The sequence below is a fragment of the Pan paniscus genome, chromosome 10 (assembly GCF_029289425.2).
Source record: "Pan paniscus chromosome 10, NHGRI_mPanPan1-v2.0_pri, whole genome shotgun sequence".
NCBI classification, from domain to species: domain Eukaryota; kingdom Metazoa; phylum Chordata; class Mammalia; order Primates; family Hominidae; genus Pan; species Pan paniscus.
The window spans coordinates 67491388-67514649 of record NC_073259.2 but is presented as its reverse complement, the minus strand read 5'-3'; the positions used below and the strand labels follow the sequence as shown (position 1 = coordinate 67514649).

The 23262-nt window shown below is 37.8% G+C and overlaps 1 protein-coding gene across 2 annotated transcripts in view; it reads left to right on the top strand.

Moving 5' to 3' along the window:
- Window positions 1-23262, top strand: part of FAR2 (fatty acyl-CoA reductase 2) — a 189844-nt gene that overhangs the window by 154060 nt on the left and 12522 nt on the right. For both annotated transcript variants that reach the window (XM_003828833.5, XM_034936107.3), the window contains 5 exons: window positions 9367-9544; window positions 10873-10917; window positions 12715-12833; window positions 13566-13633; window positions 18518-18689. In XM_003828833.5, the coding sequence (XP_003828881.1) occupies window positions 9367-9544; window positions 10873-10917; window positions 12715-12833; window positions 13566-13633; window positions 18518-18689 (582 nt within the window). The remainder of the gene's footprint in view (window positions 1-9366; window positions 9545-10872; window positions 10918-12714; window positions 12834-13565; window positions 13634-18517; window positions 18690-23262) is intronic.

Below are 23262 nucleotides of genomic sequence, written 5' to 3'. Positions count from 1 at the left end.
ATTTACCTTTGGAAATTTATGTGCATAAATGGATCAGGGATTGCCAGTGAAATTCCAGTTTTCCAGAATAACAGCTTATGTAGAATATTTATTTTTTTAAATGCACATAACTGACCAAGAAAGGCAGGGTTTTATGGTTGGTGCTTTCCTTATTTTTTAGGTCAAGGTAACTCCTCTTAGGGAAAGCAGTGTAGAAGAAAAGGGCTTTTGTGCCTGTATAAAAACCTGAAATAACTGGAAGCAGGTACTAGAAAAATGGAATCACAAATATTTATTGCTCTATTGAGCATATGTAAATAAATCTGAATTAAGAAGGGAAGGGAGGACATGAATCATTATTGAGCAATTACTGTGAGCAAGACACTTCCACAGACATTTAATTCCATAACGTAATATTGTAAGGTTGATATTATTATCACTGCTATACTAATCACGGAGCAAAAAGCTCAGAATGGCTAAGTAACTCCTTGAAAGTCTCTCAGACACAATTTTTATCCATGGCCACTTGATTCTGAAGCCCATGGTCTTTCCAGTCTACTCACGTACTTGGCAGTGGTAGAGATTAAAAGGTGCTTTCTCGCCGCGTGCAGTGGCTCAAGCCTGTAATCCCAGCACTTTGGGAGGCCGAGGTGGGTGGATCACCCGAGGTCAGGAGTTCGAGACCAGCCTGACCAACATGGTGAAACCCTGTCTCTACTAAATACAAAAAATTAGCTCAGTGTGGTGGCACATGCCTGTAATCTCAGCTACTCGGGAGGCTGAGGCAGTAGAATTGCTTGAATCCAGGAGGTGGAGGTTGCAGTGAGCTGAGATTGCACCATTGCACCCCAGCCTGGGCAACAAGAGCAAAACTTTGTCTCAAAAAAAAAAAAAAAAGAAAGAAAAAGAAAAGAAAAGAAGTAAGAGTTCACCCATAGTGAAGGGCTTCTCTAGGTATTCCATACCACTTCCTCCCAAACTATATCCAGACACTAAATACCCCTAGGTTTCAAAGAAGAATAAACTCACCTCCCAGAGGAAGAGCTGATTTATCTTCAGGCATTCAGCACTTTCCATCCTCCCTCAAGTATATGTCAACCAGACAAGGCAGGTAATTGCTACATGATTTATGAACAAACTGCAACTGACATTTGTACAGAATTTTTAACCTCCATCTGTCATTTACTGCTCTCCAAGGATAACAATTATTTAAGCAACTAATTAGAACTAGGAATGAAATTATTTTATCTCAACAGATAAATTTTGGGTGCAATTAAGGAACTAAGTTTTTTAAAAAAATAGAGAAAAGTCATACTTATTATTTGCTAATTCAAAATTAATTAGGACATCCAGGACCACCTATCCAGCCTCATCTCTCTCAGTCCTCCCCTTACTTTCATGCTGCAGTCACAAAGAAGTAAGGCCTTCCCTCCTCATACTCTGCCTGCCTTTGCACTCGAAACTCTGTTTGTCCCTAGAGCTTATCACAAAGAAGTAAGGCCTTCCCTCCTCATACTCTGCCTGCCTTTGCACTCGAAACTCTGTTTGTCCCTAGAGCTTATTTCCCCTGCTGCTTCACCTGGTTAATTCTTACTCAGATATCAAGGCTCCCCAGCGAAGCTCTCTGGCTTAGGCACCCTTCCCAAGTGCTCCCATAGTACCCAGTGTTCAGCTGTATTATTGCTTGTAACACAGGTCATTCTGAATGTCTGGTTGCTTATCTACATTCTACATTAGACAATGAGCTTCTCAACAGAAGAGAATATTTCTTGCTCGTCTTTGCATCTCCAGCTAGGGACTCAATGCTCGCTGAATGAATGAAAAGCTTTTGGTGGCATAGACGATTATTGTTCATACTGTTTTGACTGTTTTTGTTTGTTTTGACTGAAGCAAGAATAGATGACAGAATTCTCTAACAAGCTGATATTTTGGGATGCAGAAGTCTTATGTATAAAATATCTATCCATATCCCCACATCTTACCCTTGTTTCTGGTTGTTCATTTTTTACTTCTTAAACTTTGAATGAAACCTATATGTTAACTTTTGAATAGCACTTTAAATAAAACCCAGCAACCCCTCACCAACTATACCATGATCTACGACTATTTCAACAACTCCTATACCAGATGGAATTTTTGGAAGTTTTAGAATAACAACATTAAAAATCATTCTGAATAAATATCAATTCACCTAAATCCAGGTTTAGTTTCTTTGTTTTAGGAAAATACTTTGTTTCTTTGAGTAATTCTCTATTTAGTAATTGGTCTGTGTTAAAATGGAATTATTTTCCAAGGTTTTTAGGTTTCTATTTCCCCTGGGAGTTTTTCTTTCTTTCAGTGCAACAGAGAAATGCCTGGGGGAAAGTTGTTGTTGTTGTTGTTGTTGTTGTTGTTGTTGTTAACAGTAACTTCAAGGGGTCTAGTGGCTGCCATTGCTCTTAGTAGTTCAGCAGTTCTTATTTATTTATTTATAAGGAACCAGGCGTTAGACAACAAGATGATCTTGAAGCTGTACTCTTGGCATTATATTCTCAAGAAAATCACCATGACGATGTAAAATGAAACTTTATTTTTCCAGAAAATCAGTTGAATGGGAATTCCAGTTCTGGGAAATAAAGAAGGATATGCATTTTTGGCCCGGACCTTTCCTGTTTGCTTGGGCAGCAGTGGTACTGCTCAGTGTTGTTAATAATGGGACTGTGAACTTGAACCCCATGCTTACATCCTGGTCCCAAACTTTGCAGGCCTAAAGTCTCTGCTCATTCAGCTCCCCCCATTTTCTATCCGTCCTGTGTGCTGAGACTGTCAGGCCTGAGCTCCCTTTCTTTAGCCCCTATCTAAAAACTTTTAGCATTACCTTGGCCCTGAAATATTCCAGAAAGATGAAGTTAGTACAAAAACTTTAGCACATTAGCATAAATATATTTTTTAAATAACTTAAATCAGGAGTTAATGCTTTTAATGAGTATGACAAGCCTGGCCATTAATCAGTGTTAAGCGACTCATTTTCCTGCCTCTTATATCTGTAGTTGTCTTCTGCCCCTCATCCCAGCCACCGGTTCCCATTCTGACTCAGCTCTACTTTCATATTGCCAGCTTCTGCCTAGTTGGTATATTTACCTTTGGAAATTTATGTGCATAAATGGATCAGGGATTGCCAGTGAAATTCCAGTTTTCCAGAATAACAGCTTATGTAGAATATTTATTTTTTTAAATGCACATAACTGACCAAGAAAGGCAGGGTTTTATGGTTGGTGCTTTCCTTATTTTTTAGGTCAAGGTAACTCCTCTTAGGGAAAGCAGTGTAGAAGAAAAGGGCTTTTGTGCCTGTATAAAAACCTGAAATAACTGGAAGCAGGTACTAGAAAAATGGAATCACAAATATTTATTGCTCTATTGAGCATATGTAAATAAATCTGAATTAAGAAGGGAAGGGAGGACATGAATCATTATTGAGCAATTACTGTGAGCAAGACACTTCCACAGACATTTAATTCCATAACGTAATATTGTAAGGTTGATATTATTATCACTGCTATACTAATCACGGAGCAAAAAGCTCAGAATGGCTAAGTAACTCCTTGAAAGTCTCTCAGACACAATTTTTATCCATGGCCACTTGATTCTGAAGCCCATGGTCTTTCCAGTCTACTCACGTACTTGGCAGTGGTAGAGATTAAAAGGTGCTTTCTCGCCGCGTGCAGTGGCTCAAGCCTGTAATCCCAGCACTTTGGGAGGCTGAGTTGGGCGGATTACGAGGTCAGATCGAGACCATCCTGGCTAACGCGGTGAAACCCCGTCTCTACTAAAAATACAAAAAATTAGCCGGGCGTGGTGGTGGGCGCCTGTACTCCCAGCTACTCGGGAGGCTGAGGCAGGAGAATGGCGTGAACCCGGGAGGCAGAGCTTGAAGTGAGCCGAGAGATTGTGCCACTGCCCTCCAGCCTGGGCGACAGAGCGAGACTCCATCTCAAAGAAAAAAAAAAAAAAAAAGGTGCTTTCTTAAGATATAGACTCTGTTCCAAAGAGCTCGTATCCAAGACAAATAGAACACGGCAGAATTATACACGTGTGGTGGTGGGGAAACAGGTCATATTAAGTCTGGTGGAGTGGAGGGAGGCATATGAGAAGACTTGGAAGAGTGGATAGAGTGTGGATAGGTGAGATGTGCACACGTGCCTGGCAGGGCAGCTGGAGCTGGGAAACCCAGGCGTGTTTGGGACACAGCCAGTAGTCCATCTTGGCAGCGCATGTGTTACGTGTAGGGAAGAAGTTAGAGATCAAGCTGGAGGGGAGGATGGGCCATACTGTGGAGATTTTGCATACCATGCAGTGGAATTGTATTTAATTCTCTAGGCAGTAGAGATCCATTGAAGGAGGGCCATGTGTGCGCATGCATTTTTGTGTGTAATTCTGGGTTGTTTGCTCATTTGTTTTCATCATGGAAAAATACTGATGAAAGTGGGCTTCAGGAATATTAATATAGCCAGGGGCCGGGGGAGGCAGTGGATTAGCATAGGGAGTAGACGGAGGAAGCGAGACCCATTACCAGAGAGGAGTAGTATGGAAGACTAGAATGAGGGTGAGGCAACAGGTATAAAAAACACCTCCATGTTTTGGGAAAGAAAAAAACAATAGGACATGGCTACTGCTTTGCATATGGGGTTGCACCTATCAAATTAACTCCAGATTAGAACATGCATACTTGTCATGTTTTGCATTTCTAGTACCTGGGATTTAATTCTTTTAAAATTCAATTCTGTTGAAATTTTACTCCATGAAGCAATGCGTTTTTGAGAGCTAATCCTGATATATTCAAATCTCAATGACTTAAGTTTATGGAGTGGACTTCTTTTAAATTAGTGATTCCCTGATTTGCCCGACTGTTGGAATTTCCAGGGCATGTTGAAAATACAGATTATCAGACTCTTAACTCTGCAGATGTATTTAGTGATTCTAAAATGGTACCCAGGAATCTGGATTTTTCCCAGGGGCCCTGTGTAATTCATATTTATGAGCAGGCAAGTTTGGGAAAGACTACCTTAAGGAGCTTTTTCACTGAGCAGTCTTCATTTGAAATGAGGATCATTTATCTTCTTTATCTCTATGCTCCCTCTTTCTCCTGCTCTCCTTTCCTCCTGTTGTCTTTCAGTTCTTAGAAGCTTTAATGGAAAGTTCCTAGTAGATCTGTACCTACTAAAAACCATGCTTCTGAGGCTACACAGTCACCAGAAGACACAGCTAAGCTGCCATGTGAAAAAGGAAAGGTGGCGTGTGCACTGAGGGTGCAGGCGTGAGAGGCAGGGGAATGGAGGACCCCACAGCCAGCAGCAGTGGCCCTTATCACAGTCCTCTGGGAGATATGAAAGGAGGTCAGATGTTGGAAAGTAGTCTTTTTCGCCTTCGTGCTATAGAACACATTGTTAACACTAAAAAAGCTGACCTCTTCTAGGGGAATGGTGAAAGCTGATTCTAGCACTTGTGCTTTTAATTTCAGGATGGCACAGCTTCAAAATGACATCTATGTAGCTAAGTAAAAATGAGAATTCTGTGTACTTTGATATTAGCAGGCTTTAAATTACAAACCAGAATAAGATTAAATTGTTTCTTAACCAAACTGAGTAATTTTCAAATGGCAGGCCATTGGCAGGGTATTCAGCATCTGGCTCATGTTTGAGCCTGGCTAGGTGCTCCGTAAAAGTCTTGAGGGAAATACAGAGGCCAATTCTCCATAAGCATTAGGCTCAGAAATACCCTGCTTCCCACTGGAAAGTTTAAGTTGACCTTGAAGCCACCTTCACCAAAACGAGGTTGGTCAACACTTTTCACCACTGCCACTGGACACTTTACTTCCAATTTTGCTTCCTGCTCTAAAAGATAACCCCTTCCTTCCTTTCCCACATTCTCCCTACAACCTCGTCTTCTTTTGAGTTCATCCACTTTCTCTCATCATTGTCCATCTCTGCTTCCCAAAACCTTACATAGTACAGAAATTGGCCAATCAAGATTGTCATGTGGAAGAACATGCATTTACTGAATAAGTAGCAGCTGGCTCCTGGGGGCAGAAAGGTGATTAGACACAGTGATAAAAATCATAATCCCTGATCTTCTGGACTCACTGTCTGTCCAGTGGGGAGACAGACACATAAGCAAATACAACTTGATAACTACAACAATCAAGAGAATGACATAATCTACCCTGGAGAAAGAGAGAGCAAACATTATCATAAGACAGTGTGTCCACTACTTACTCTCTAACAGATTTCCTGATAAACTACTAGGCTTGCCCACTTGTTGCATAAGAAAATTGAGGGGATCAGGGGAGGGGAAATACATATGCCTCGGTATTTCATTCAGTAAATACATAAATAAACCATTAATGATATAATCATGTTGATTCAATAAGTTTGAAACCAAAATTGATAATCTTTAGAAGAAATTGTGTATGCGTGTATATGTGAACACACATAGACATATACATACTGCTTTCTGAAATTTTCAATGACTTTATGCTTCTTCTGAAGCAATTCAAGTTTAGAATTTGAGACCCATGGGTTCAAAACATCTTCTTGAGTATACTGGAGGACATTTAGATTAATTTCAGACATGTATTTTGGTTTATATGTGTTTTTTATCTATGCTAACTTATTTACTGTTTTAAAAACAAATTGAGAACAAACAGCAGCAGCAACCCTGAATTGAGTGTTTAAGTCCTAAGAATGGCTTGGCCCAACCAGTGGATGTGCATGTTTATTACACTAATCTCCTCTGAACCTAGGAAGTGGCTGGATGAGCTTCAGATGGTCTGTTTGGCTGTATTATAAATGATATTTTATTTTTATTTGTTTTATTTATCTTTATTTTCATTTATTTTATTTTTTTGAGACAGGGTCTCTGTCACCCAGGCTGGAGTATGGTGGCACAATTACGGCTCATTGGAGCCTCCAACTCCCAAGCTCAAGCAATCCTCCTGCCTCAGCCTCCTGAGTAGCTGGAACTGCAGGTGCACAACACCATGCCCCATTAATTTTTTTAAACTTTTTTTGTAGAGGCAGGGTGTTATTATGTTGCCCAGGCTGGTCTCAAACTCCTGGACTCAAACGATCCTCCTTCCTCAGCCTTCCAAAGTGCTGAGATTACAGGTTTGAGTCACCGCACTTGGCCAGAAATGACACTTTAAAACTAACTATTACCTACAAAGATGCATGCTCACTGGTTGTTTTATTAAAAAATAACAATGCCTTACGTTTATTGGCTCATTTTGTTTTATCAAAGAGCTTAAATGCAGTTGTGAATATTCCTGTTTACCCTTATGATAATTTAGAATGAGTATAATTATTGCCATTTTCACAAGTACAATTGGAACGAGGTAATTTATATTCCTGTTTACTCTTATGAGAATTTAGAATCAGTATAATTATTGCCATTTTCACAAGTACAATTGGAATGAAAAGATAAAACAGTGGAATACAGGTGTAGCTGAGAGTAGCAGAGGCAAGTCATCTATAGAATATTATAATTTCTTGCATGCGTGCTGTCAGAAATCTACAAAACCAAAATTTTCTAAGACAAGCAAACTCACCAAGCTTTATAAGGCCCCTATCCCCCCAAGTATTATCCTTTCCATGTACCCCAACATTAATGACAGCAACTGGTACTAGCCATGAGACATACAATCCCTGCATATTATTGGGCTCTGATGTTTTCTAGGTTTTTTTTTTTTTACAGCTTTATTGAAATTAAGCTTTATTCCCTCAAGACCTGGTTTTCATAAACTATATATTTTTGCAGGTGAGAGAAAATGGTCTCAGGTCAGTCAATCCACTGTTGACCCACCAAATGAAATGAGATAGTGGTAGGACTGTTAAGATGGAGAGGTGTCTGCATCATCCTATATTCTTTCCCAGCCCCCAGGTGACCATATAATAAAAATATCCTAGATATTTCTATGTAGTTGAAGTTGTTTTTAATTCTAGAACCCCTCAATCTTTCTCTATTCAATTTAAATAAAAAGACATTTGAGTATCCAGAACACACTCAGCACTAGTAGAAGCAAAGCAGGAAAAGTGGAAACATTATAGTCAATGCCCATGTTCTACCTCAGGATCAAATGAGGCATTAAAATTGAAAGTTGTGATTCTGAATAAGTCTTAACATCACGCACATCTTAGCTGCTCAAAAATTTGTCATGTCAGCAAAGTGGTAACAGTGAAGATTTTCTACAATCAAAATAGTATAGTTCTGTTCTGTTCTATAAAATAGAAATAAACATACCACATTGATTAGAAAAATCACACTAGCATATTTCGGCAGCTTAATTTTTAAAAAGCTATGTTATATCAATGATTTAACCACATAGATCTGTCAGCTAGAAGAATGTTAAATATATAATTGACAATACTTTTGTTGCTTTCTTAGAGAGGTGTAGATAGACTTTGGGGTTATCAAGTGGTTCTGACATATTTTTAAGAAAGATTAGGCTGATGCTATGGTAACTTGGTTATTCATGATACATTATCTTGTAAGTCGGAGTAGTCAATAATCGTGATTTTGAAGCTATTTCAGAGCACTATAATCACCCCACTTGACAGACTTCAGAATTCACTGGAAATCTCTGGAGATAATTTTCAAGTTATTAGCATAGACTCTAAACAGACCTTCAAAATGCATTACATAGGTTTGCTAAAACAGATTGTAAGTGCCAAAAGTAGTCACTTTAATTTGATTTGCATTGAGTGGAATTTTTAAAATTTAAAGCTAAAGGCTTCAGGATTACTGCACTGGATTTTTATCGGACAACACTGAGTAGGGCTGCCACTGAAGCACCTTGGATGACAGCCTCTAACTCCCTGAACACAGCATGCAGCACACTACTGGGAGAATGACTGGGACTCAAATATGTGTTCAATGAATGTACTTATGAGCTTGCTAGAGAGGAAGTAAAGTAATAATAATCTCTAATATAGTACTACTAGAGTTCTAATTTAGTACTACTACAATAAAGTAGTAATCAGTACTGATAAAGTAGCAGTAGTGCTAAAGTAGTACTAATAAAGTAGTACTAATAGCCCTATGCTATCATTCGTAATAAAGTAGTATTGCTATTGATTCTATCGGTCTATCTACCTACCTGCCTGCCTACCTACCTACCTACCTACCTATCTGTTTGGATAGGAGGGCATAGCATAAGATTGGGCTTAGCAGTGAAGAGCAAAAAGCTCATGCATGCTTTGAGCAGGTACACACTCAAACTTGGTATCATGTGACTGTTCTGAATTCCAGAACCAAGGCTAAAAGGTGGAAGTTTTGTTTGATTGTGTCTCACATTTTCCTTTTGGTTTATTGTCTAACACATGTTACTAGAATTCTCTTTACTCTACCTTTTAGGTGGTTAGACGATGCTATTATTGACGAGATTACACCCAAGCTGATCAGAGATTGGCCCAATATTTATACCTACACCAAGGCCTTGGGAGAAATGGTGGTGCAGCAAGAGAGCAGGAACCTGAGCATTGCCATCATAAGGCCCTCCATTGTGGGAGCAACTTGGCAGGAGCCTTTCCCAGTAAGCCCACTCACCTGGATTCTGTGTTTTGCTTCCAAACTAAGGTTCTTCTAGTCCAATTACTTTCTGATGTCTTTCTTCTTCTCCTCCTCAGGATTTATAGCTAAGTGCAGCCAATCGAATATGAACCCATTATACTAGGGCAAAATTCCACTTTGGGTTCAGGATTTACCCAGCATGTGGCTCCTCTGGCAGTTATCTTGACTGTCCCAGAGTTGGACGGAGAGCTTAAATTAGCTTCTAACTACTCTAGTCTCAAAATTCACATGGGTGATGGTTTCATATCTTGGCTTTCCTACTATAGTTTAAGCATACCAGAATGTCCTTGATGGCCAAATTGGTAGTATTACAACTGCCAGGGTAAACAAGAGTTTCAAAGCTCACAGAAGGATCTCAGTTTAGGAATACTAATTTTTTTTAAACCTCAGTATACTGTCATGACCTTTTGAAAGTACTTTGAATTATACCATCTTCTTGAAAGCAAGTCTGTGAAGCTTTGGGGTAGATAAATTCCAGCTCCACTACTTACTGGTAATGCAACATTTTTGAGTTGTCCCTTCCATAAAACAGGACAGATACTATGGAGAGTTGATTTGATGAGACAATGTATGAGGAGTGGTCCCTACTAAAAGGCTCAACAAATATTAATCCCTTCATCTTCTCCTCTCTTCTCTCTCCTCTCCCGTTACACTCACACATTTGATTTTTATACTGTAACGTAAAGAGACATAATAAGGTCAGCTGAATGGCTTAGGTCTTAAGAAACAAACTTAAAAACACATTTCCCTCTAGCTGCTCTTAAACATAATCTCTGTAACATCTTTAAGTAAGTCAATATACACACAGACACACACACACACACATATATATATATATGTATATATATCTGGCATGGACTCTATAGCTGGTAAAAAATGTTAAGAAATGGGCCATTAACACAAATCATGTTTTCAATGTTCTCCTAAGGAGGCTGAAATCAGGACTAAGGTGGAGAAGTATGGTTGGTGAATTGCTTAGCAGATCATGATATAAGGACAAGGTCCAATTTAGTCCATAAGAGGTCATAAAACACCACAAAACCATTCATGATTCCTGCTAAGAAAAACAATGCTGGCAAAATTCTAATTTTTGCACAGTCAAATAAAGTACAGAAAATGGCCAATGCTTTGCCATTATCTTTTGAGATCTTAATAATACTGAATTAGATAGTTCTATTGGCTGGGATCTCAGTGCTCTTGTTTGAAATTTATTAAGATTAGACTGCAGATGTTCCAAAGATAAAACAATTTTCTGAAATGTGTAACCAATAGAAATCTTCTTTCTTTTAGGGTTGGGTTGATAATATAAATGGACCTAATGGAATCATTATTGCGGTATGTATAATGATGAAGAAATAACTCCCTGAAATGTAGTAGAGGAATAGTAACAAAATTCTTAGTGCTGGCTTAGCTTCATTGATCCAAAAACATAAATGTTACTTTACTAATAACTGAGGCATATTATTTTAATTGTTCTGATTGTAATATACAGGCAGGATGAAATTATTCTTTGAGAATTTTTTATCAGAAAAACAGAGGTAATGTGCTATCAGTTACTATTTAGGAGTTTTATTTTTGAAGTCTTTGAGCATCAAGGACTTTTCTTTAGTTACCACAAGATGGGGGTATTTCCTCCTTTTTGCAGTTTATAATCTCATGAATTAGTGCAGTGAATTGAGGATGCCGTAAAAATATCTTCAAAGATTATTAAATTCTTGATTATAAAACACATGAAAGAGTTTATGTGCGTGTGTAGAAAAGAGATATACATCAATAATTTTTAATGAATACAAGAAAGAGAACTACCAATTGGAGCAAATTTTTCAAATACAAAAATCCATGAATATAGGCAACATCTTTTCAATAATATCTTACCAGGAGAAACGTGGCTCCTCTAGGTAAGCAGCCCTTAGTGCGCATCTGCCCGAAGTCCAGATTGATCCAGCCAAGCTGTGGGGCTTCACAGCTCACACTGAAGCATTTAGGGTCTAAACCCCACTTCATTCTTCTGTACAATGAATAGGAAATCAGTGATCTAAATGAGTTTAAATTTTATTAGGGATTTAGACTGCGATTCAGACTCTGACTCTGTTCCTCCCAGAACTAGGTTCAACATGAATTGCAATACAAATATGAGACAGTGAATTATAACAGTGACAAAGATCTTCCTTCCGATTTCTGATTTTTCTAGCAGCCCCTTTCTTTCGGTTTCCCACCTGCCTTCAACTCTTTCTTCTACAAAAGTTCAGTTGGGGTGAACATTTAGTGACTTAGAACATCATTATTTTAACATGATCCCAAAACGGCTTTCATTATATGCAAAGCTACATATTTATTTACATTTTCTAAAATGTTCTAAATTGGTTTCTTATGTCCAAAAGAAGGGGAGCTAGTTATAAGAAAACAGAACTGAGTAACATAAGAAAGTGCTAATCGTTGCAAATCAATGTTGGAAACATGCAAAGCACAAAGAATCAATTTCATAAACTCAACCAATTATTAACATGAATAATTCCTAATTCTTGCATCTATATAACATCAGTGATCTGTGAGGTGAACTAAGATACTGAATAAAAAGTAAATAATAAGGCAATTTTTCCAAGCCAAAAAAAAAGTTTTCTTTTATTAATGGTGGAATTTCACCAATTAATGTTTTTCAAATAAGTATTTCTTAAACTTTTAGTGCCTACTATTGCTTGTAAGTTAATAAACCCTAGCAGAAAACAAAATCATCAAGGAAATGGTAAACAAATGTTAATGGGAAAATTAATGGGAAATTTGTATAACCTTAATTCTTAACATGTCTTATGAATTAATATTTAAGATGTAAAAGTTTATTCTTGGTGTTCGTTAATTGAGTTTATTAACCTCTCACAAATTTGAGGAATTTTATTCCCTAAAGGAACGTGAGGAACACTAGTAGTTCATGAAAATGCTGGAGATGCATGCACTTGGCTGGGAAGGTAGGATAGGCTGAGGAAGTCAGACTTAGCATAAGAACCTGGTAAGCAGTGGATCAATGTTAGCTGTTTTCACTTATTGCACTAGTATAACCAGTTTGATGATACATACTTTAGCCCCAGCTATTATTTAAGACCTGGTTTAATATTTTATGTTCTTTTTCCTATGCAGACTGGGAAAGGGTTTCTTCGGGCCATAAAAGCTACTCCAATGGCTGTGGCAGACGTAATTCCAGTTGATACAGTCGTCAATCTCATGCTAGCTGTAGGATGGTATACTGCAGTTCACAGGTGTGGATGCTCAAGTGGGCTTTCAAAGACTTCATGAGGGGCAGAGTGAATATATTAGGCCCATTTTCCAAATATAGGCATTTCATTGTACAAGACCCCAAATGTGTGAAAGTGTGTATTTCAATATTTTATAGAGTTCCTAATATGCCATCATATATGCATTGAGTTGTTTTATAAATACAGTTTAGTACTTGGCTACTCATAAAGTAATAAAACCTTTAAATCACTTAACCATAAAATTCTTGATAACCAAAAGGCTTTTCTTTCTATTCAGTAGTCTAAAATTCAGCTTTCTCTTTTAGGGCAAAGGAGATAGAAGCTGATGAAATGACAGAATTTTTTTTTAATTGAACTCTGGTAAATGCCAAAAGTTCAGTCACGATGTGTGGGGAAGCTTCCTGGTACAAAGGAAAAAAAATAGGTTGTTCATATATTTGGGTCTGTTAGTAAATTAAATTTTTCTTATGTGAACTCACATATATGTACTCCATAATATGTCACTCCTATTTAACATCTCTTTCACACACACACACACACACACACACGCTTTTCCTAGTCTTCTTCCATTTTGCGTATTAACCCAGAGAAAGAATGAACGATGGAAGCCTTTCATAGGTTGCCTTAATCAGATGAATTACTGAAACCACTCTGTCTAAATATTATTTTTCCTTATTTTTCTCTCATTAGTTTTCCATTTTGTTGTACTTATCTAATTTTTATTTCATTTTCCAGACCTAAGTCAACATTAGTCTACCACATTACATCTGGTAACATGAATCCCTGCAATTGGCACAAAATGGGTAAGTACTTTAGCTATGTAACTCTATAATTACTAGTGTCTGGCACAGAGAAAAAGTTGACAAAGTGTGTCATGGAGCTTAGAGCTTATATGGGGAGAAAGACAAAAAGTAAGTAAAGAGACAAAATAATGAGAAATTGTAAATGTGTGAGAGTTAACTAGAATGTACTGTGGTTACCAAAGAAAGGAGTCAGTGGCAACATGTACATGATTGTAAGCAGTAAGGGGTCCATTGGCTATAGCGATTTTTAAAATGATGAAACAAAGCAAAAGTTGGCAGTTATAAAGAATGTCAGTGATAAAATACTGAAATACTCCTCCCTGTTGGAGCAGTGGCTCCTACACACACCCCTTCCCTTCTTGATATGTCACTGAGAATGCGACATCATCAATGACCAATGAGCTAGAAAAGTTAGGTGATATTAATCCTTTGTTATTGAGTCCATCATACTGATCATTAATTTATGCAGCTTGCCTCTCAGGTGTTCAATAACCACTCCACTAGCGATTTGTAAAAGTGAATAGGAAGCACTATGGGAGAAATAAAAACAACACCCAGATTCCTTGAACCCTGGGACCAAGGTCTTGGGTGGTGCTGAGGAAACTATATTTTTAATAAGCATCTAGATGATTCTCGATGCTTGGTGAAACAGAGAAACCCTGTACTATACAAATGATTGATCTGTCTGAATGTAAAGGATTGGATCTGTTCAATGTATAAAACCATGGAAATAGAGTTGAGTACAACTTAAACATCTAATGATGGTAGAAAGTTAAAGTAGGGAGTTTGGCTATTCTGTAGGATTTCTTACTACCTACTAATGCACACTTTCTTTCCCTGTTACATAGGTAACACTACCTCTACACATTCCAGTGGTAAGCCATGGTGCCGCACTGAGAGTTCTATTGCAGGGCAGCTAGACACTGTGGCTCATTTTATAATAGGCTTTGAATTCAAAAATGCTTTTCCAAGAATGGAAAATACCTGGCATGCAGGTATTTTTCTCTCCTCCTCTTACACCTATAGCAAACATTGTTGGCTGATACAACATTGTTTCTCCCTGTGCCAAGGCTCTGTTCTAGATTCCCATCTAATATAGCATTTCTGGAAGCTATTACTAATTAATCTGATGTTGCATTCAAATTAAATTAGTTTGTGTTTCCTACCAGGGTTAAGAGGGATCAAAATGCTTCCTACTAGGAGCAGTAGCCATGCCATAGGAGGTTGAACATACATAGCCTCAGGTGACATTACAAGGAGTGACAGACAGCTGGGTCGGTGAACATGGGATATCAGAATCTCTTATGCTATCAACCTGTGCATAACTTTTGGTTATGCACAGAACCAAATGTTTTAATAATGCCACATATGTTTTAATAAATGCCTATGAACCGGTGATTCTTGAGACTCTTCAAATTTTAAACTATCCTGCCATTTTTAGGATAAACCCAAGTTGGTCATAGCATATTATCTTTTTTATATTCTGTTTAATTCAGTTTGCTAATATTTCCCTTGTTGTTTTCTATTCTCTGAAAGTGTTTGTGTAATATTGGAGCAATCTATTCCTTGGAAACTTGGTAAAATTACCTATAAATTATCTGGATTTGTAATTTTGTTGTGAGAGGATTCTGTATTGCTTCAATAGTTAAAGAATTTTGCAGGCTTTCAGTTTCTACTGGAATCAGTTTTAGTAAATTATATTTGTCTCTTTTTCTAATAATTTGTTTTAAAATGTATTCACATAAAATTTTTCACATTACATCAATTTTTTTGTCCTAAACTGTATTTATAATTATGTTTCTCTTTTAATTCATAATAGTTGTGTGTCTTCTCCAAAGGGTTTATTATTTTTTTCAAAAAACCAACTTCTGGCTTTATTGATTCTTTACTATGTTGCTTCATTTTCTACTGCATTGATATATTGCCTTATCTCTATTTTCTCCTTCCTCCTGTTTTCTTTGATTATTTCTTTCTTCTCTTTAACTTAGAAATATAGCTCACGAATATTCGGCTTTTCTAATACATGCATTTATGGCTTTATATTTCGCTCAAATGCCACTTTGGCTGTATCCCACACATTTAGTTGTATGATGTTTATGTTATTACTCTCTAAGCATTAAGCATTTTTCATTTAAATTCTTCTTTGACCTATGAGGATGTAGAAGTGCAGTTTTCAATTGCCAAATTAAACTTTCTACATGTGCATGAATTTCTACTTGTCCTTCTGATCAGAAAGACAGTAGCTTAATGGTTAAAAGTCTTGGGCTTTAAGATCTAATAGACTTGGATTCAAATCTTAGCTCATTCATTCACTCCTGTATTCATTAAATAGGCATTATTCTTGGGCTATGGATACATCACTAAACAGAAATCCATGCCCACACAGATGTTATATGCTGGTATGGGTCCTACCATTTAGTAGACTCCACTAGTTACTAGTTGTATCAACTTGAAAAAGTCACTCAGTTTCTCCCTGTAGATCTTTTTTTTTTTGATCTGTCAATGAGAATAATAATTATTCTATTCCAGGGAGCTCTTGGGAGGATTTAATGAGATAAAGTGCTTAGCACAGTGATTAGAACGGTGAACATTTCAGTAAACGCTTGCTATTACCATTTGGACAGCTTTCTCAGAAAGCCTTTCCTAACCCAGCCTCACCCCTCCCCTTCCTGGCACCCAGACAGAGCTAGAGGCTTCTTTTGTCTTCCTCCAGAGCAGAATACTCTGTACTGATCTCTAGCAGAATACTCAGGCAAAATATTGCAATCATAAACTGTCCACATCTCCCACCAAATTGCCAATTCCTTAAAGACAGGGAATATATCATATATATATATATATATATATATATATATTTTTTTTTTTTTTACCTCAGCACCTACCACGATGCCTAGCAAGTGTTAAATGCTAAATAAATGTATTTGTAATGACTAAAAGAAGGATTGGTATGGATTTAGGAAATGGAAAGTAATTGTATGTTGCTGAGCTATTTATTCACTCATTTAGTCAAAAAATATTTATTGGGCACTGATTACCTGCCAGCCACTTTCAAGGTACTATATAGGTTGAAACAAAACAGACAAAATTTTGTTATGGTACTTAAATCTTAGGAGAAATATACATCAGATATGGTTGAGAGACTGCAAAAAAATAAAACAGACTAAAGAAGTAAATAGTGATGTGGGAAGGCTGCTATTTTATATGTGATGGCCAAGGAAAGTCTCCCTGATAAGGTGTCATCTTAGCAGAGACCTGAAAGAAGTGAGGGGGCAAATCAGAGGGACATGTGGAGGAGATATTCCAAGTTGAAGAAACAATAAGTGCTACAGCTCTTTAATCATATTCAAGGACAGCAAGGAGGCCAGTATGGCTGCAGCAGAAGCACTGAGGGGGAGAATGGTAGGAGATAAAGTCAGAGTGGTGGGCAGAGAGAGTGAGGATGCAGAGTGTGCAAAGCCTTCCAGACCATGGCTTTGCCTCCAAATGAGATGAGATTCCACTGAAGGGCTCTGAATGGAGAAGTATCTGTAATATATTCTGAGTTACATTTTACAAGAATCACTCCGGCTGCCACATGGAGGTCAGACTGTAGGAGTACAAGGGTAGTGGCAGAGACCATTTAGGACAGTACTGCAACACTCCAGGCTACAGTAGTGGTTTGGATCAGAGACACAGAAGGTGGAAATTATGATTCTGGGTATTTTTCAAACAGAAGGCTGATAGATTTTGTTGAATTGTGTGTGGGTTGTTAAAGAGAAGAATCAAGGATGACCCCAAAGTTTTTGGCTGAACTACTAAAAAAACTGAATTACCATTTGGTTAGAGGTAGAAGATTAGTGAAGAAGCAAGTTTGTGTATGCATTGGGAAGGGGGTGGTTGGTAGTGGGAGTATCAGGAGGCCAATTTTAGAGCTGTTAAATGTGAATGTCTATTACACATCCAGATGGAAATGTTGAACAGGTATATGGATATATACATCAGAATGTCAGTGTTGAGATCAGAATCTCTTACGCTATCAGAACCAAATGTTTTAATAATGCCACAAATGTTTCAATAAATGCCTATGAACCAGGTGATTCTTGAGACTCTTCTTTGTATAGGATTTATATTTTCAGATAGATTTTAGCTGGTATTTTTTTAAGGAGGGCAATAATCATATTACCATAATAAGTGATATCATCATAATTGAATAATGAGCTTAGGCATATGCTTTGAAAAAAACCTACATACATTAAATAAAATTGAATTCAAATGAATATCTTTTGGAAACAACTACTGAATTCACAAATGTACATAAAAAGTTCTTAAGCTTAATCTAAGTAATAATATAAAAAGAAAAATACTATTATGAATAAAACTCTGGATACCAGAGTGGACAATTGAGTCTAACACATTCCCAGAGAAGTATTTGAAGTAAACTAACACAAAGAAATCTTGCCTTGAGAATCTTTAGAATCTTTTACTTAAACCTTTAATAAAGATTCAAATAAAATGTTAAGAAACTTTCTAAATGGTTCTGAAAGTAATGGTCCAGCCAGGGAAATAAGGTCTCTCGCCTCTGTCTCGGGGCTTTCAGAATAGACTGGATGACCTTAGAATTAAAGGCAGATTCATGTTTTTCTGAACAGTACCTCCTTGTATTGACAAGTGTTTCCCCAATAATTTGTTTTACAGTAAATGTTTCAACTAAAGAATCCAATTATTAACCCATTCACACTGTTTCAGTTTGCAGATAACCATTTGCCCAGCACAAAAATCTTTATATTGTTCTCAGAAATTGATTCTTGACTCTACACAGCAAATCCTTCGTCTTTATTGTTTTGACCCATTACAAATGCTTTCCTCTCCTTTTCTCCTCTAGCACTTACTTTCTTTTTTCCCCAGGAGTCCAAGTCTTGGCAACCTTTGAAAAAATCCCATTTGAGAGACCTTTCAGGAGGCCAAATGCTAATTTTACCAGCAACAGCTTCACATCACAGTACTGGAATGCGGTCAGCCACCGGGCCCCTGCCATTATCTATGACTGCTATCTGCGGCTCACTGGAAGGAAGCCCAGGTGAGAAGCTGAGTCAATGGCTTTGAGAGTGTCACTGCATGGGAGATTAAGGCCCCAAAATCTTTAGTGCTTCCTTCAGCCGAGGATTAAAGGAGACAACTGAATCTTACCCATATATACAGATTGAACACACCTAATCTGAAAATCCAAAATCTGAAATTCTCCAAAATCCAAAATGTTTTGAGTGCTGACATGATGCCACAAGTGGAAAATTCCACATACCTTACCTCATGTGATGGGTCGCAGTCAAAAGACATTCAAAACTGTTTCATGCATAAAATTATTTAAAATATTATATAAGATTACCTTCAGGCTCTGTGTATATGGCTAAGTGTGTATGAAACAGAAATGAATTTTGTGTTTAGACATGGGTCCCATCCCCAAGATAGCTCATTACATATATGCAAATATTCCAAAATCTGAAAACAATCAAAACCCAAAACACTTCTGGCCCAAGCATTTCACATAAAGGATACTCGACCTGTATAAGTTTTGAACAAAGCAGTCATAGTGAGAAGCCACAAAAGACATTAAAAATGTTCCAGCACAATAAAGGAAGGTAAATGTTAAAGAGGTTGATGAATTCAGCAAGTAATCATTCATGCGAAAAGAAAAGCAACTGAGACTCTGTCACTAGGGTTTTCTGAATAGGTAGATAATCTTAAATATACAATAATGATGACAACCTCACTTACTGAGAGTTTACTGTGGCACTCGTGGGGCTAAGGCTGATGCATGATGATCCCATTTTCATTGTCACAGCTACCCAAGGAAAATATCCTCATCATCCCAATTTTACAAATGGGGAAATAGAAGCTAAGGAAAGAATCTGAATTAGTCTCAAAGGAAGTGACAGGAAGGATGTGGAGAAAGCCGAGTCTCAAAGTCAGTATTCGGAACCAGATTTACTGCCACCTAGAGATGAGTGAAGAAATTAGAGGGAACACAGTGTGCTGATGCTAAGGCAGCTGTCACCACCTAGCTGTGTGACACAGGACATACGCCTTTATCTGTCTCGCTTGAATAATATTATGTGTCAGAGGAGTCATTGTTATAATTGCCTAAGGCAATTCTCGTGATCAAGAATCAGAAGTATGAACAGTATTGCCTTCTTTGCTAGCCCCTTTATAAGGGAAGAAGTCTTCTTCAGCATGTTTGTCATCTTTATTAGCAGTGCAAATGACTAAAACTTAGCCAATGTAGAGTTTATCTAAATTTTTAGAGACCTCATTTGGAGCTCATAACTCAGTTCTTGAGCAAGGTGAAAAGGAAACATTGTGATTATGGGGAAAATATTTGTATGGGGCTTATTAAATAAAGACAGGAAAAGAAGAAAACCCAAATATTGTAGGCAGAAATGCTAAAGGTTTTAAAATATATCAGGATTGGAAGAGGGCCTGCATAAAGCACAAAGTTCAGTTAGGAAAAAAGAGAAACACAGAAGGAAGAGACACAATAAAAATCTATATGTATCTTGTGAGAAGTCAAACAGTAATATTTGTGGGAAATGGGTTGGTTTGTTGTGTGGTATGTATTTTAGCAATAATCTTTATGGCAGAAAAAGCTGAAATCCTTCTAGACCCTTTCCTGCTCCAGGTGTGCTTGTGTATACTCTTCTATGCTTTTACATCCATATATGGACGTACATAGTTTGCTTTGCAGTAGGGGGGTATGTGTGTATATAAATCAATTGTACATGTTTTACAACTTTTTCCACTAATTTTCCATGAAAATCTAAGTCATTCTGCCCAGTGTTGTCTTTTTTTTCTACTGCAAACAATAGGGCAATGAATATCAGTGTGCATGCCTTTTTGTAGAATGTGCCTGTGTCAGGAGAGGATGCTGAGGAGGGAGACTGCTGGATTGAAGAGTATGTGGAGTTTGTGACTAGTGCCAGGTGACCCTCCCTAAGGAAGAGACTGTCAATTGGCACTACCACAACAGTGTATGAAGGGTACAAAAGTCTTTTTTTTTCTTTTTTTCTTTTTTGTTTTGAGATGGAGTCTTGCTTTGTCACCTAGGCTAGAGTGCAGTGGCGAGATCTCAGCTCACTGCAACCTCTGCCTCCTGGGTTCAAGCGATTCTCCTGCCTCAGCCTCTCGAGTAGCTGGGATTACAGGCGCCCGCCACTGTGCCTGGCTAATTTTTGTATTTTTAGCAGAGATGGGGTTTCACCATCTTGACCAGGCTGGTCTTGAACTCCTGACCTCAAGCAATTCACCCGCCTCGGCCTCCCAAAGTGCTGGGATTACAGGCATGAGCCACCGCGCCCGGCCAAGGGGTACAAAACAGTATGTCTTACCCTCTTAATGAGGGTAAGAATACTTTGTAAAAATCAACTTCTGAATTGTCAAACTCATAAGGAATGACATCTTTTTGTTTTTTTGATTTGCATTCATGATTGCTGGAGGGGCTGGACTTTCATTCATTTATTGGACATTTAAGTTTTCCCCTCTGTGTGTTGCCTGCTTCTGCTCCCTATTTTCCTACTGGGTTGTCCTTATTAATGTATGGGAACATGTGTGTGTGAATACATATTTCATATATTTTCTCCAGGTCTGTTTCTTTTTAGCTTTGACTATAAAGCTTTTTGTAATATCAGTGAAGATACATATAATGCAGGGCTTAGGAACATGGAGTTTGGAGTCAGGTTTATAGGATTTAAATCCTGGCTTCACCAATTTAGCCATTAGAGCCCTAAATTACTTCATCTCCCTAAATCCTAACTTCCTCTTCTGTAAAATGGGCACAGTAATCGTAACCTATTTTATATAGTTTAATATGAGTGCTTAGAATATAATAATCCCTATTAATACTAAAGATGTTTAAAATTTTTATGTGGTAAATTGAATCATTGTTTTCCTTCAGCTTTTGCATTTTGGGTATTAAGAAGACCTTCTTGGCTGGGTGTGGTGGCTCACACCTGTAACCCCAGCAATTTTGGAGGCTGAGGAAGGAGTATCACTTAAGCCCAGGACTTCAAGACCAGACTAGGCAACATAGTGAGACCCCATCACTACAAAAATAAAACTTAAAAACGTTGTCCAGGCATGGTGGCATGTGCCTGTAGTCCCAGCTACTCAGGAGTCTGAGGCAGAAGATTGCTTGAACCCAGGAGGTCAAGGCTGCAGTGAGTCATGATTGAGCCACTGCACTCCAGCCTGGGCAATAAAGCGAGACCCTGTCTCAGACAAACAATAAAGACCTTCTCTATCTGGGAGTAATACAAGTATTTTTTCTAAAACATATCATTAGGTTGATATAGTTCTGTACATCCAATGATATCATGTCCAACCGTTATTTTTAACAATTAAAATAAATGTATTGAAATCATATCAATTGCATCAGAGTTGGAGAATGACTAAAGATTTAGATAATAGTAAAGTGGAACCCTATTATGGTGCTTATATCAGGCACAATGATGTCTACCTCATGCCTAAGAAATTTCCTATGATACAGTAAGAGAAATACCTCATGAGTCATTAAGTACATGGGCATTAACTTTGACCAGAAGTAAGACCAAATCCCCACAATAGCATCATAATTACTGAGCCAACTATAGTAATCACTACTGCCAAGACTGGTTAACTACAAATCAAGTGCTTTACAGGCCAAAAGTGATTTGTAGCTAAAAGACCTAGGTTGGGGATTAGCTATGGGACCTTGAGCATAATCTCTCTGCAATATGGAGATACATAATATACATCCTGACTATCTTACAGCCATATTGTTAGGATCAAGTAAGATTGTATATGAAAGTTTTTTGTAAATTGTTATAAAGTTGGGAGGTGCACAAAGAAGATCTGGTCCAAGTCCTGACCACAAGAATGGACAGTGTGGTTCATCTTGTGTAATGGGACACAGGGTAGTGAGATTACACAGTGCAGGTTTTTTGAGGTCAGTTAAAACTGCGTTGGAATTTGACTTTGACACTTTTTATCTTAAGCTTATGTTACTCATTTGTAAAACTGCAGACTTACCTAACAAAGATGATATCAAAATTAGCAGAGAGAATACTTTGTGAAAGTATCAGGACTGTGCCTAACACAGAATAGGTTATCAACAAGAAGTTTTTTTTTTTTAATCTCCACTATGATTGACAACTGCTTTTGATTCACCAAACACTAATACAGTCAACACTTCTGCCCAAAAGTTAGATACTAAGACCTCAGATCCTATCAACTTTTTAAAATACAAGAAAGTACAATAAAAATGAGAAATAAGGCCAGGTGCAGTGGCTCATGCCTGCAATCCCAACACTTTGGGAGGCGAAGGCAGCTGGCTCCCTTGAGCCCAGGAGTTCAAGACCAGCCTGGGCAACACGGCAAAACCCTATCTACAAAATATACAAAAAATTAGCTGGGCCCCACTGCGCTCCAGCCTGGGTGACAGAGTAAGACCCTGTCTCAAAAAGAAAGATGAGAAAGTTTTCTAATTGTCTACATCAGAATTCAAAAAATGAACAGTATGTAATTCAAGCTGAATACTTGGCTCACTTTTAAAATAGGTTTGCTATTCTTGAGAAATAGGTGTTAGAAAAGGAGTCTGGTATTAAATGCCTAACAGAACAAGC